This window comes from Carassius carassius, chromosome 15 (genome assembly GCF_963082965.1).
Source record: "Carassius carassius chromosome 15, fCarCar2.1, whole genome shotgun sequence".
Taxonomy (NCBI): Eukaryota; Metazoa; Chordata; class Actinopteri; order Cypriniformes; family Cyprinidae; genus Carassius; species Carassius carassius.
This window is the reverse complement of record NC_081769.1, coordinates 19,152,583-19,166,099: the sequence shown is the minus strand read 5'-3', so window position 1 is coordinate 19,166,099 and position 13,517 is coordinate 19,152,583. Positions and strand designations below refer to the sequence as shown.

Here is a 13,517-nt window from a genome sequence, read left to right as displayed (position 1 = left end):
GGCGGTCCCGCTGAGCTCGCACCACAATGATGGTGGGCTGAGGGCGAGCAGAGGGGCAGCCAGACGACAGCGGAGGAGGAGGCAGGAGTGGGTGGGAGGGTGGGAATTTTGGAGGAGCAGGCATTGGAGTAAGCTCTGGGGTTGGAGCCCTTCCTGGGCTTAACGGAGGATCAGGAGCCCGTCCTGGGCTTAACGGAGGATCAGGAGCCCGTCCTGGGCTTAACGGGGGTTCAGGAGCCCGTCCTGGGCTTAACGGGGGTTCAGGAGCTCGTCCTCGGCTTAACGGGGGATCAGGAGCCCGTCCTGGGCTTAACGGAAGATCAGAAGCCCTTCCTGGGCTTAACGGGGGTTCAGGAGCTCGTCCTCGGCTTAACGGGGGATCAGGAGCCCGTCCTGGGCTTAACGGAAGATCAGGAGCCCGTCCTGGGTGGGAGGGTGGGAATTTTGGAGGAGCAGGCATTGGAGTAAGCTCTGGGGTTGGAGCCCTTCCTGGGCTTAACGGAGGATCAGGAGCCCGTCCTGGGCTTAACGGAAGATCAGGAGCCCTTCCTGGGCTTAACGGGGGTTCAGGAGCCCGTCCTCGGCTTAACGGGGGATCAGGAGCCCGTCCTGGGCTTAACGGAAGATCAGGAGCCCGTCCTGGGCTTAACGGGGGTTCAGGAGCCCGTCCTGGGCTTAACGGGGGTTCAGGAGCCCGTCCTGGGCTTAACGGGGGTTCAGGAGCCCGTCCTGGGCTTAACGGGGGTTCAGGAGCCCGTCCTGGGCTTAACGGAAGATCAGGAGCCCGTCCTGGGCTTAACGGAGGATCAGGAGCCCGTCCTGGGCTTAACGGAGGATCAGGAGCCCGTCCTGGGCTTAACGGAGGATCAGGAGCCCGTCCTGGGCTTAACGGAGGATCAGGAGCCCGTCCTGGGCTTAACGGAGGATCAGGAGCCCGTCCTGGGCTTAAAGGAGGATCAGGAGCCCGTCCTGGGCTTAACGGGGGAACAGGAGCCCGTCCTGGGCTTAACGGGGAATCAGGAGCCCTTCCTGGGCTTAACAGAGGATCAGGAGCCCGTCCTGGGCTTAACGGGGGAACAGGAGCCCGTCCTGGGCTTAACGGGGGAACAGGAGCCCGTCCTGGGCTTAACGGGGAATCAGGAGCCCTTCCTGGGCTTAACAGAGGATCAGGAGCCCATCCTGGGCTTACAGGAGGATCAGGAGCCCGTCCTGGGCTTAACGGAAGATCAGGAGCCCTTCCTGGGCTTAACGGGGGTTCAGGAGCCCGTCCTGGGCTTAAAGGAGGATCAGGAGCCCGTCCTGGGCTTACAGGAGGATCTGGCATAGGTGAATTGGAACCCCCCTCATTTTGACCCATTTGGCGCTCCATATTTTGCTCCCTCGTGGTGGGCAGTGTCGCCGGCTCTCGCACCTGGTCTGACGGGATGCTCTCTGGCTCTCCGTCATCGGTGGGCTCGGGCTTATGCCTCGTACCGTGGGGAGATTGTAGGCTGGGCTCTGGGTCCAGAGTGGACCTGGCGAGATCCTCCATTGGGCCGACCGTGAGAGGGGACCCATTTCTCACCAGATTCCACTCTATAAATGCGGCGAAATCCTCCCGAGGACCATCTTCGGGCGACAACGCTCTGCACCTAGGGTTCAGGCTGGCGTGATAAAAGGTGCAGAGCGCGTGGTCCGGGTAGCTGGTGGCATTAGCTAGCCAGAGAAACCGTCTGGTATGGTCCTCGAGAGACAGTCCCTCCTGCTCCAGCAGGAGGAGGAGGTATTCGGGGCGATAGAGGGGATCCATGAAACACTACGGAAAGAAAAAAGACTGTGAAAAAAAACCGAAAACAAAACGGAGGGAAAACACGCAGTTTTTAACTTTTTCAGGTCGGGTCTTCTGTCACGGCTTATGCTGCTGGAAGGAACACGGAGCCGAGGGATAAACGAAACAAGGATTTATTAAATAAAACATAAACAAGGTAAGTCGTAAATAACAGGTGGCAAGAGGCAAGTGGCAAGTGGCAAGTAACAGGTGACAAGTAGGCAAGTTGACATTTAGACGAGTCAACCCGACCAAACAGAACTGAAAGGACAAGGCTTTTATAGAAGGGATAATTGGGGAAACACAGGTGGATGGCATGACTAAATTAACAGGGACATGGAACACATGGGGAAATGACTAGACACACCTGGGAACTAATCAAAACCACACACGGAAGACAGAAACTGGGTCACAGGGGAAAAAACACACAAAATGAGTCCAGGTGTGTGACAATAAGGAATATCATATTAAATGGAATGAAATATTCCATTGAAAAATAATCAGTAATTGGAGACTTTATCAAAAACACCCAACACTTAAAATGGATGATACATTTCTTAAACACGACAGTTTTGGAAAGCCCATATGTTGACAGTTCTTAAATACATTCAATGGTTCAAGAAACGTTTATTGAAAATCTATAATGTCTGGTTTCTTTGTCGTTGTGAATGGCTGTCAGCCCTTCATATAATCTGTTTTTGGTTAATGTAAACTTCATATTTGTTTAACAAATTTGAATGCATTTGTGCTATTGCCATTGGTGGTGCATTCATGCCATGTTGCAGTTACAGTATAATTACTATATGACAACCCAGACATTCTATTTAGAGCATTTCATGTCCTCAGAATTATGCTTTCTATTTCAACTCAGTTAACTGCAACATGAATCTGTGCAAATTAGGTAATCAATAAACAACACCTAAATAAAACAAAAATGCAACTGCCGTTATTAATATACTTTTTAAAGTTTATTTTGATTATTTAGCAGCACAGTTGATATTAGTTGTCCAACTCAACATTAAATTGTATTGTGTCTTTCTTATATTTTCTGATTAATCTTGCATTAAGACGTTTACAATGGTCAGTTGTTGGAATTTATAAATATAAATATTACAAGATTACTATTTTACTACTATTGACTGCTGAATTCACTGCCATTTGGAATGTTTCTGTGTGACGCTGCATGAAAGGTACAAGCTGGAGCTTTCAGAATTAACAATGTTTTTTACAGTCCAGTTCAGAATCTCATAATTATGGTAATTCCAACATGGCATGAGCACATCTTTGTGTTGATAAGAGTTTTAGCTTTCTTAATGTAACTGATTGATGTGATTGTGATACACTATATAGACAAAAGTATTGGGACAACGCTTCAAATGAACAGGTTTGGCTACTTTAGTAATTTTCATGAATACAAATCTTAATGTTTAAGGATATATTGATATTCTAGGGAATTGTGTGCTTCTGATTTTATAGCAACAGTTTGGAAAGGACCCTTTCCTATTCTAACATGACAGTGCTTCTGTGTATGGGCAAGGTTCAAAAAGAAATGATTGATTCAGTCATTGTGGAACAACTTGACTGGTCTGCAGAATCCCAGCCGAACTACTCTGGTGTGACTTTAAATTTAGACCGTTAGCCAAAAACTCATCACCAAACTCATCACACCAAATACTTTTGTCCACATATTGTATGTGCATACTGAACTCCAGTTGTACTGCATCCCGATTCGCATTCTTTCAATGTTATCCATGTTATATTTCATCTGCAATGACAATATGAACTTTTAGAAATATAGGTTTGGCCATAAACTTTATAAACATTCATAAACATTATACAAAAACATGAGGGAGAGTTCTCTGCAAGAAAGTTCTATGACTGGTAAATCAATTTTCTACTTCTTTTTTCTCCTATAAGGTAAGAAATTCAATTAAATGTGGACGTTACCTGTGACAAGATGATTGACAGGCCGGTTTACGCTAACAGGATGCGTATAACTATGCAACAGATTGGCCATTAAAACAAAATTTGATGACGTGATAGTATGTCTCAAAAACATTTTCTTCACAAAATGAGGACAAACTTTGAGGGCACAGTATATGTAGGCGAATTGGGACACAGCTTTGTTTTGTTTTTTGTTTTGTTTTTTACATGCATTTAAAAAAATATGTGTGTTCTACTTTGTGATTGGTCTGTTCCTTCTTTAAGTGTCTTCAAGCTAGAAAAAAACAGGACATTAAGCTTACTCATTCATCTGTATTCTATATTACTGTCCATTTCTGTCTTTGGTTTCACAGCTTTTTTTAATTTTAACATTACGGTTTGCTGGCTTGCAAGCACTGTTTTTTCCTTCAAGAACTGCAAATCCAGTTTTTTAATTGTCTTTCACCTCATTTTCCACCTCAACATATGCAAATTCTTCCCTGACGGCTCTGCTTCAATGCTTACTTTGAAACCAGCTTGGCTCCATATGTTTTCTCCTGCTAAATCGCCTAGCTTCTTATCTTCTCATTCATGTTTTTTTGTTTATTAATGTTCCTTGAGATGCATGTGCACACAGTCCTGTTGTCTTCCAAGTGCCCTTGTCATCTGAAGCACTAGGACTGCTCTCCAGAGGATCTACTCAGCTGCTGTGCCTTGATTTTCGTTAAAATTTAAGAGCCTGAGAACAGATGAAGAAACACATGCTTAAAGAGAGAGCAAGAAAGAGACCAAAAAAAGACACAGTGACCCCTTAAAAGAGGCCTGGCTCTACACAGCATCGCTTGTCATTCATGATGTTGTGGGATATGAGGTCAGGTCAGGCGGGAGCCTTTGATCCTCCCGTCTGACAGAACTACTAAGAGACTTCACTGTACTGCAAGACATCAACATCATGCAACACTGCACAAACCTCACACAGTAGCTCCAACATACTGACCTGCAATGCAGAAGATATCAGATGTATTTTCTTCCATTTCCATTCATGCACCTCAAAGTGCACAGTCATGGAATCTATGATGCTTTTTTTGATTACTCTATCATATTTTCTCAGATACACCTTTTTCTCATTTCTTGCCTTCCTCTCTCTGAGTGGCAATGTTTGCTGTCTTCAGTATCCAGCAAGAATTGAAGGGATAAAGACTGTGTTTTCCAGAACAGACTAGAAGAGAAAGACAATTGCAAGTAGAAGTGAGAGATGCTCTTTAATGTCACTTCCTCAGCACTGGGTGGCTGGTTTCCTGAAAAGTGTGCATGGAGCAGTGTTAATTTTTCATCGTCTCTGAAACAGATTTCTAATGAAATGTTACTCGACAGCCTGTTCAAAGGAGACCTCCCTCTCTCCAGCTCTCCCGCTGTTTCTGAAGCATTTGCGGTGAAGGGGAAGTGTGTAATTTTTTTGATGTTTAAATACTTTCTCTTATCCCAGCTTAATATGCAGAGACAACTGTAAGTATAGCCATTTGTAGGTTTATTTCCCTCGGAAAATGTAAACACTGGGGCTCTGGTGTGAAACCATTGATTTGTTTGTTTGAAAATCTCGACCACACAGCAACATTACCTCAATCAATGGTGTGAGCTTGGGGGCGGGGTTATCAGTTTGGCTTACCAACAGAAGACAGGAATTGTTTTTAAAAGAAAACATTTTTACACACTTTACCTTTAATTTAAGGGGTCATATGATGTTGCTAAAAAGAACCTGATTTTGTGTATTTGATATAATGTAATGTGATTATGCGGTTTAAGGATAAAAAAACACAAACATTATTTTCCAAATACTGTACATTATTGTTTCTCCTCTATTCCTCGCCTTTCTGAAATGTTCAAAAGTTTTACAAAGCTCATCGTTCTGAAAAGCGAGGTGTATGCTGATTGGCCAGCTATCCAGTGCACTACTTTACTACTTTACACTGCTCAAAAATCGCATTTGACTCATCAGTGGCAAATTCTTTAGATATGTTAACATACATGACGGGTTCGCTATTAAAATGGCGGAATGTAATTTTTCATGTTTAAAAATGTTTGTGTGCTGCTTGTCCCTGTGTGTGTAACAAGCAAAGTGTATCCGTGTTGTGCACCAGGTTATTGGCACATATTACTAATGTGCTCTTTAAATAACAAAGAAAAAATATCGCACCAGACTTTAGACCAGGTTTGAGTTGGTCTATGGCGCAGTCTATTTTCAGTTCCTCAAATTAGCAACATGCCAACAATGCACCTGAACACACCTCTTTTTTAGACCAGCACGCCCATGGGCGCACAAATGGGCGCAAATGCATTTGCTACTTTAACAACGCGGCACAGGATTGGAAAATGAGAACTGCGCATTGCGCCGGGTGTATGATAGGATCCTAGTCTTTGCAACTTTACAGATCTTCTTTATTCAACAAGAGCTTGTAACACTCCAAAAAGAAAGTACTAATTTAAATCACTTAATATGACCCCTTTAATTTTATATATATTTTTAAAAAGACATTGTTTACTAACTCTGGTGGTTCCAGATCCATATGCTGTTCTGCAAAACACAGAAGTCTGAAGAATTCTCAAACAGCTCTTTTTTGTGTTAGAATTTTCTTCCCAAGGAGGATTCATAGTGAACATGTCTGTTAAAGAAATAATTTGCCCAAAAACAACAATTCTGTTTTCATTTACTCCCTCTCATGTCATTCCAAACATGTATGAACTTCTTTTTTCTTTGAAGCTTAAATAATATATTTTGTGGAATCAGTGTAAGTCAATAGTAAAAGAAAATGTTTGGTTAAAAAATTATAAAGTTGTACCTTTTGTAGATTTTTGAGTTTAACTGCCTTAGTCATGAGCTATTGCAGTTTTGTTCCACAGAAATGAAATCATACAGGTTTGGATCCAAGTGAGTGTGAGAGAATGGTGACAGAATTTCTCATTTTTGGCTGAACTATCCCTATAAGAATTGGTCATTACCTAGTGAAAAATAAATATACTAAAATGTATTTGAAATACATTTATTTCATGCTAAGTATACTACAAAGTCATTTAAATATTTATGTGCTTAATAAAAAATACCCTGCAATTGTAGTTTTAATATACTAAACTGGTATAAAAAGTCTGCTAAATTGGAACAACAAATTTTGTTCTTAATGCACTTTAATTGTGCGAAGTTTAACTAAAGATATACTGAAGTATATTTGATAGTGTTAGAGTGGAATTATTGCAAATATACAGGTTCACTTTAAATATCTTGCATTTAAAGGCCAATAATATTCAAAGATCATACAGTTCCCATCCCTAGTGACATTACACAAACACATTTTAGGCTTAATTTTAAGAAATGCATTATGCATAAGTAGTACTCCAAATACAGTTTCATTATAATTTTTATATCAGTAAGTCTCTAGCAGTAAATATGTTAAAAGATTTGAACTACTTGGTATGAAATAAATGTATTTTAAATATATTACTTTTTTACTAAGTTTGTTGTCTAAGTTTTTCAGGCACTCTTGAAAACTTTTCTTATTGATGTTGACTTTTGCCCCGCACTCAAACATACAGCACTTTCCTTCCTCACTCCTTCTTGGCATTGTTCTCATTTTGTATGTCACTTTCTCTCTTCTGCTCTCTCTATTTATCTGTCTCTCTATTTCTTTCTTTCATTCACTCTGTCTCCATCTGTCCTATTTCGCTCTCCTACCCACCGCTGTGTGGTGTAAACAGGTTGTTAAATATTTAAGGATGCTGTCCAGCCTCATGTGTTGATGATTCTGAGTGTCTATCTGCCTCTCACTGTTTCCTGTCTGTCAGTGTAGGTAAAACTTTACTGTAAACTTCACACACAGACTCCGGTGGCATCTTTCCTCTGCAGTCATTGTCTCTTTTTACTAATAAAATGCAAGTAGTAAAATAACAGGGTGCATTGATGGGATTTCTTTGTTTTCACAAGTCCCTTTGACTTGTTTGTAGTTAAAATGCTAAAGCTAAAACTTTTTTGTGTGCTTGTGTGTGTCTCAGACCCCGGGGCAGTGGTGGAAACCCACAGTGCCGTTCCGTATGCAGTGATCGGGGGCATCCTGGCTGTGCTGGTCTTCACTGTCATCTGTGTGCTCATCGTCACCATCTGGTGCTCCGTCCGACAGAAAGGTGACCTCCTCTCTCCACAAACACTTAACCTGTGGTGACATACTGACATGTGGCACCTCACCTTCTGAGGAGAGGGAAGCGGTAGAGAGAGTGTCTGGGGAAGATAAAGGCTGGTTCACACTGCACCAACATCAACCAGGTTCTATCACGCATCCAGTTTGTTGGTGTTTGGTGCAGTGAGAACCAGTATTAATGAATTAAATAAAGGACAGTAGTAGCTGGTGTTATAAGGTTGGGCTCTACAAAATACTATATGATGGTAGAAATATTACTCTGTAGAGATTTTTACTGTTAATACTGCAGTGGGTTCTTATCAGTGAGCAAACAGGGTGTGTAATGTGCTTTGAGCCATGTGAAAATCACAGCGAGATGTGAGGATGAAAAAAAGGGTGTATATAAGCAAGAAATGCAAAGCAGAGTTTTGTTGTGTTTCAACAGGTGTTTAGAATTTCACAGGAATAAATGTTTTTTAATGCATTGAAAAAAAGAACAGTTATAATATTACTTTTACTGTTTTTACTGTTACTTTGTTTCTGAGTAGAATTTATTCTTTTGGAAATTGTCTCTTTGTTGGGGATAAAGAGGTCAAAACTGGCCGAATGTAGTATGAAATGTAGGTTACTTGTATTATCTTTTTGGTTATGGAACTGTTGTATTAAACCAGTATCGTACTAGTGATCCTGTTGGAGATTTTGATCATGCCGCCCCCCCGAACTAAGGTGATATAACGGATGAGTTAAAAAAATCTGGAGAGAATAGTTGGTGTAGGTGTTTTCTTCTTTTCTTTTTTTGATTCCTGAGGGGCATATATATTTGTGTAAATGTGTTCAGATGAGAGAAAAAGAAAGAAAGAACGTTTTATCTATATAGAGATGTAGCCCAGGGAAATGTGGGCACGGCCCTCATGTTTAATTGCCTTTTTTCATCAACCGTATCATGGCGCATCTATAAAGAAAACTTAATTACCTCGGCCCTGAACTCTTTAAGAACTTCTGGCCATCTCTGTGTGTCACTATTTCCAATAAAGTTCACGGCACCCACAAATTGGGGTGGAGGCAGAGGGCGCGGAGAAACCCAAGCTCACCTGCCAATCTAAGTCACATGCAGTTAGTTCACCCATCGGTGCAGAGACAGAGAGCATTAGGGTTGATCCTGTCTAACCTTGGGGCGGCTGGAAAGGCAGAATGGAAGTGATTAATCTTAGGGCAGAGGAAGAGGTACAATACAGCTCTGATGCATTGTGCTGGTCCTGCGCGGTCCACCACATCACTGTTTTTAATGGCCCCATCAGCCTCTGCTGTACACTTGCATTTTAGCAAAGCAAAATGGCATGTACAGAAGATCGATTTTTTTAATTAAATGGTGTCGTGCCGGTGCCACAGAGTCACTTCTGCCCGAGTTATTTCAGTTATTCGTCTCCCAGCCACAGAGGCAAACCCATTGTGTCATATAATGATGTGAATAAAAAGGTCGCACTTTACCAAATCGCTGACTGTGCAGCAAAATGTCAGAGGTGATTATTCCTAATGAATTTAGTGAATAATTAAAAGTTGATCTGCATAAGTTCCCCCCAATTACAGTAAGATGACTTTTGCTGGCCCTGCAAAAAGAAACGTGATGATGAATGTTAAGATGTGTGCGAGCATGAATCCCCAGGGGACAGTTTCATATACTGATTGAGGACGCTCGGGTGTAGGTGAAGACACAAGAGGGAGCATGCAAAAGTTATATTGACTGTTATGCATACAAATTACAATGCACTGAGAATACTTTAGAAGATAATATATATATATATATATATATATATATATATATATATATATATATATATATATATATATATAGAGAGAGAGAGAGAGAGAGAGAGAGAGAGAGAGAGAGAGAGAGAGACAGGGAGGCACCAGGTCTAGATGTCTATGTGGTGCAGTGTTGTTATAGTTCATTGTTTTGTTAATTGGTTTGGAGTAAAAATCCAATTGTGCTTTTATATGGTGGTTTCAAAGTGAATTTTATTCGTATTTAAATATATTTATTTTTGCTGTTAATAAATATTGTTGTATAAGTGAACACAGATCCCATTAATATGTATTCACTCAATTATATAATGATGGGTGAACTAAAAGACTAAACCAAGACCACATTTTTATCAGGGTTGTCACATGTGTTATAAAAGTTAATAATTAAATATAAACTTGCCCCAGTCTCCTACTGGATGCAAATCAAAACAGAAAGAGACAATAATTAAAACATTAACATTAATTGAGTCCTGTTTTAATAGAAAATATATTGAATTGCTCTCAGCGAGTGGTTTAATATGTTGTTGTTTTAATTCCTGCAACAAAGTATGAACCTAATTCTGATGAAATTGTCTTTCTTTCTCTCTAGGTTCATATTTGACTCACGAGGCCAGTGGGTTGGATGAACACGGTGAGGTTCAAGAGGCGTTCCTCAACGGTAACGATGCCAGCCAGGGCAAGAAGGAGTACCTACTGTAGCGCCGCCCTAGTGGAGCTCTTCAGAAACACTGGACCGCTGCAGAGTGCACACCGCAACACACACTGTTCCAAAACAGACCCACACACCACCACTACGACAACCAGAGGGAATCACAATCGTGCCATATGAAGATGGAGTGGGAAGGAGAGAACGGAGACAACAATGGAGCGGGGTGGAGAGAGACGAGAGGAGAGGATAATTATTATGATTGAAAGAGACCATCACACACACTCTTTCTGTTTTTACTTGTGAGTACGATAGACAACTAGCCATAATTGTAGGACCAGGAGAGAAAAGTGTCCATTCAAAACAGGCCGATCCATAACCCAGGTGAAACGGCGTCGCTGTGGGAAGCCGCAAAGGGCTTATGAGCTATTGAATGTCCCAATGTGAGCAAATTGAAATTCCCTGCGTTTGCCAAAGCGTTCAGGCCTCAGAGACTGAGCTGGTAGACAATAAATCCACCAATGACAGCTCTGAGAGCTCAGAGCCATCCTCATAAAGTATTCATCTGCGCTTTTCATCCGGCAACTCCATTATCTGCTCACGTTGGCCAAAACCTGTTGAAAAGTTCCTCTCGTTTTGATCCTCTCTCAATGACTCTCCGTTTCCCGCTCTCCGATGCTCCTTCCTCTCCCTCCACTATCTCTCCACTATTGTTTGTTAATAATTAAGGGATTAGACATGTTCTCTTTCATGAGAAGAATGAATTGGAGCGGACCGCTCACTCTGACGCTGTAAAAAGAGGCTTAATTATTGCAAAGAGTCATTGGAAACGTGAAACCGTGAGGATCTCAACTTGGGTGAGAAAAAACAGGAAGGAGATTGTTTGTAGAGAACATGTCAGAAATTTCAATATATATATATATTTTCTTTTTCGTTTACTCTACACAGAAACGCTTACACAATGAAACATATCTCTAAAGTCGTTATTTGTATGAAAAATTCTACAAAGTTAAATGAATCTTTTAAGAAAAAGAAAAAAAAACACATTTACTTTTGCGCGCATTACCCAGCGATGCTATCGTACTAACACAGAATATTAGCTTAGAGGTGCAAAACTGAACAAACTACTGTTACGTCATCTTTAAAAAACAAAAAAACAAGTCAAAATTTTAAAAAATTGATATTTCGTTTGTCTTTAAAAGATATCAGAGGTCTTAAGTGTTTTTAATAATTATTATTTGGACTATTATGATCGTTGTTATTATTATTATTCTTACTGTTATTATAATTGTAAATGTTATAAATTGTATACTTCCCAAGCTTTAGTTCTACCAGTAGAAACAGCCGTGTACCCACTTTTCTCTCTCCTCTTTCATTCTCTTCTGTCCTTCTTGATCCTCTTTGTGTCTTTCCTTCTAGTCGTCCGTCTCCTCTTCATCTTTCACTTCCTGTTTATTTTGTAGTCTTTGCGTCGCTGTTGATATAGCTAACTGTACATCTTTATAGGGGAAAGATACCAAGCACGACAAAATAAAAAATACTTAAAGACTTTCATGTCAAAGACTGATTTTCTGACTTCGAGAAGCTGACACAATCAAGTTTCAACGGTGGCAATAAAGGAAAGCAGCAGGGAAAAGGGGAGGATATTTTAATTCGAAGAAGCAGCCGGCAGAGATGAAAGCTGTGTGACTGAGATGATGAATCATAAGACTCCTATGACAAAAGAGCAGAGACACCAGAGAGAGAAAGCAGGTGCATTAAAACAGGACTCCTCCATTATTCCACTGTAATCAATATACGATTGTGTCAGAAGTCACTTGCTGAGCGCTCTGGGAGGGGTGGCTCTACGTTTAAAAGCAGAGGGGAGGATGACTGATCGATGTGTTTGTCATCTATTGATAGAGAGGCTCTGCAGAAGCCTGTCATAAACAGTAACTGTCACATGGCAATCAAAGCGCACACTGCTTTATCTGCTGTTTTGCTCGCTTTGAGCAGCTCCCTAGATAAAGGACATATGCTAGCAATTTCCTTTTAAGTACGAGTAGAAATACTTCACAAAGCATGATCGGTTGCTAATTTTGGGGTTCCTGCAAAGGTTTTCAGCAAGCCGGCCAACTCCAAACGCCGAGTTAAAATGAAAAATGACAGCCGTAGACTTCATCAGAACTTCATCAATCTCTTGTACTTTTGTTTACAGGACCCCGGCTGGCATCTCAAAGCCAGATCTGTGGGTCATAAAGCATATGCTGGTCAAACTTTCCTTCAGGTTTATCCAAGGACTATAAACGTTTACATTCTGTGCGTGATAGATTTGAAGCTTCCCAGCTCCTTGTAATGACCCCATTCAAGAGGATGTGGACTAGAGCAGGTGCGATGAATTGACTGAAGCCGCTTTAGTGATGAAAGATTGTCATATCGGCAGGAAGCTAAAGGCTCTCAAGCGGAGAAAACAATCGAATGGGCTCTCGGTTAGAAAGAGCTTTTACTTGTTTTTCCTTTTTGACAAGTCCAGCTTCGCTCAATAATTCACCTCGGCTTTGGAGGTTAATGCGGACTTCAATGAGAGAGAAAGGCATTTGCAAGAAAAATGAGTGGAAGACAATGATCAAGAAAGGAAAAAGCGTCAGGCAAATCAAAGTCAGGGCTTTACAAAGACAAAGTGAGTGAAAGTAACATTAGATGAAGGATTTCATGCTTGAAACTTGGATGGATAATGGGCGGATTGGGGGAGTGAGACGCCGAGGAAGGAGAGGAAGACACATTGATCACAACACAAATATTCAGATACAAAAGGAGTCATTTCTTACACCAGCACTGACACAAGTGAGCAAAAAGAATAATCTAATTAGTGTGAAACAGGGCTTTTATTCGAGCTGCACATAAGAAGTATGCATTTAATCAAAACAGCTATGGAATCCTGTTTTCCCTGGGAGTTATTGAGTGGTTAATTATCTTGATGCATTCAGACAGTCTCTCCCACTTGATATGCTATTATAGTTGTTATAATTAAACATTCAGATCAAACCAAAAGCTAGCGCCGGGTTTCAACATTGATGGAACACATTTTAATGTACTATATTTAAGTATGTACAATTATGCAAATATATTGATGTAGTCATATAACAGTCTTCTGAGATGTTTGGTAAAACATTTAATCCTAGACCATCACTGGGAT

The 13,517-nt window shown here is 41.0% G+C and overlaps 1 protein-coding gene across 3 annotated transcripts in view; it reads left to right on the top strand.

Annotated features, from left to right (window-relative positions):
• LOC132158401 (cell adhesion molecule 4-like) overlaps positions 1 to 11,891 on the top strand; it is a 141,563-nt gene extending 129,672 nt beyond the window's left edge. For all 3 annotated transcript variants that reach the window (XM_059567791.1, XM_059567790.1, XM_059567792.1), the window contains 2 exons: positions 7,772 to 7,900; positions 10,286 to 11,891. In XM_059567791.1, the coding sequence (XP_059423774.1) occupies positions 7,772 to 7,900; positions 10,286 to 10,395 (239 nt within the window). In that variant the 3' untranslated portion in view covers positions 10,396 to 11,891. The remainder of the gene's footprint in view (positions 1 to 7,771; positions 7,901 to 10,285) is intronic.
• The last annotated feature ends 1,626 nt before the right edge of the window (positions 11,892 to 13,517 follow it).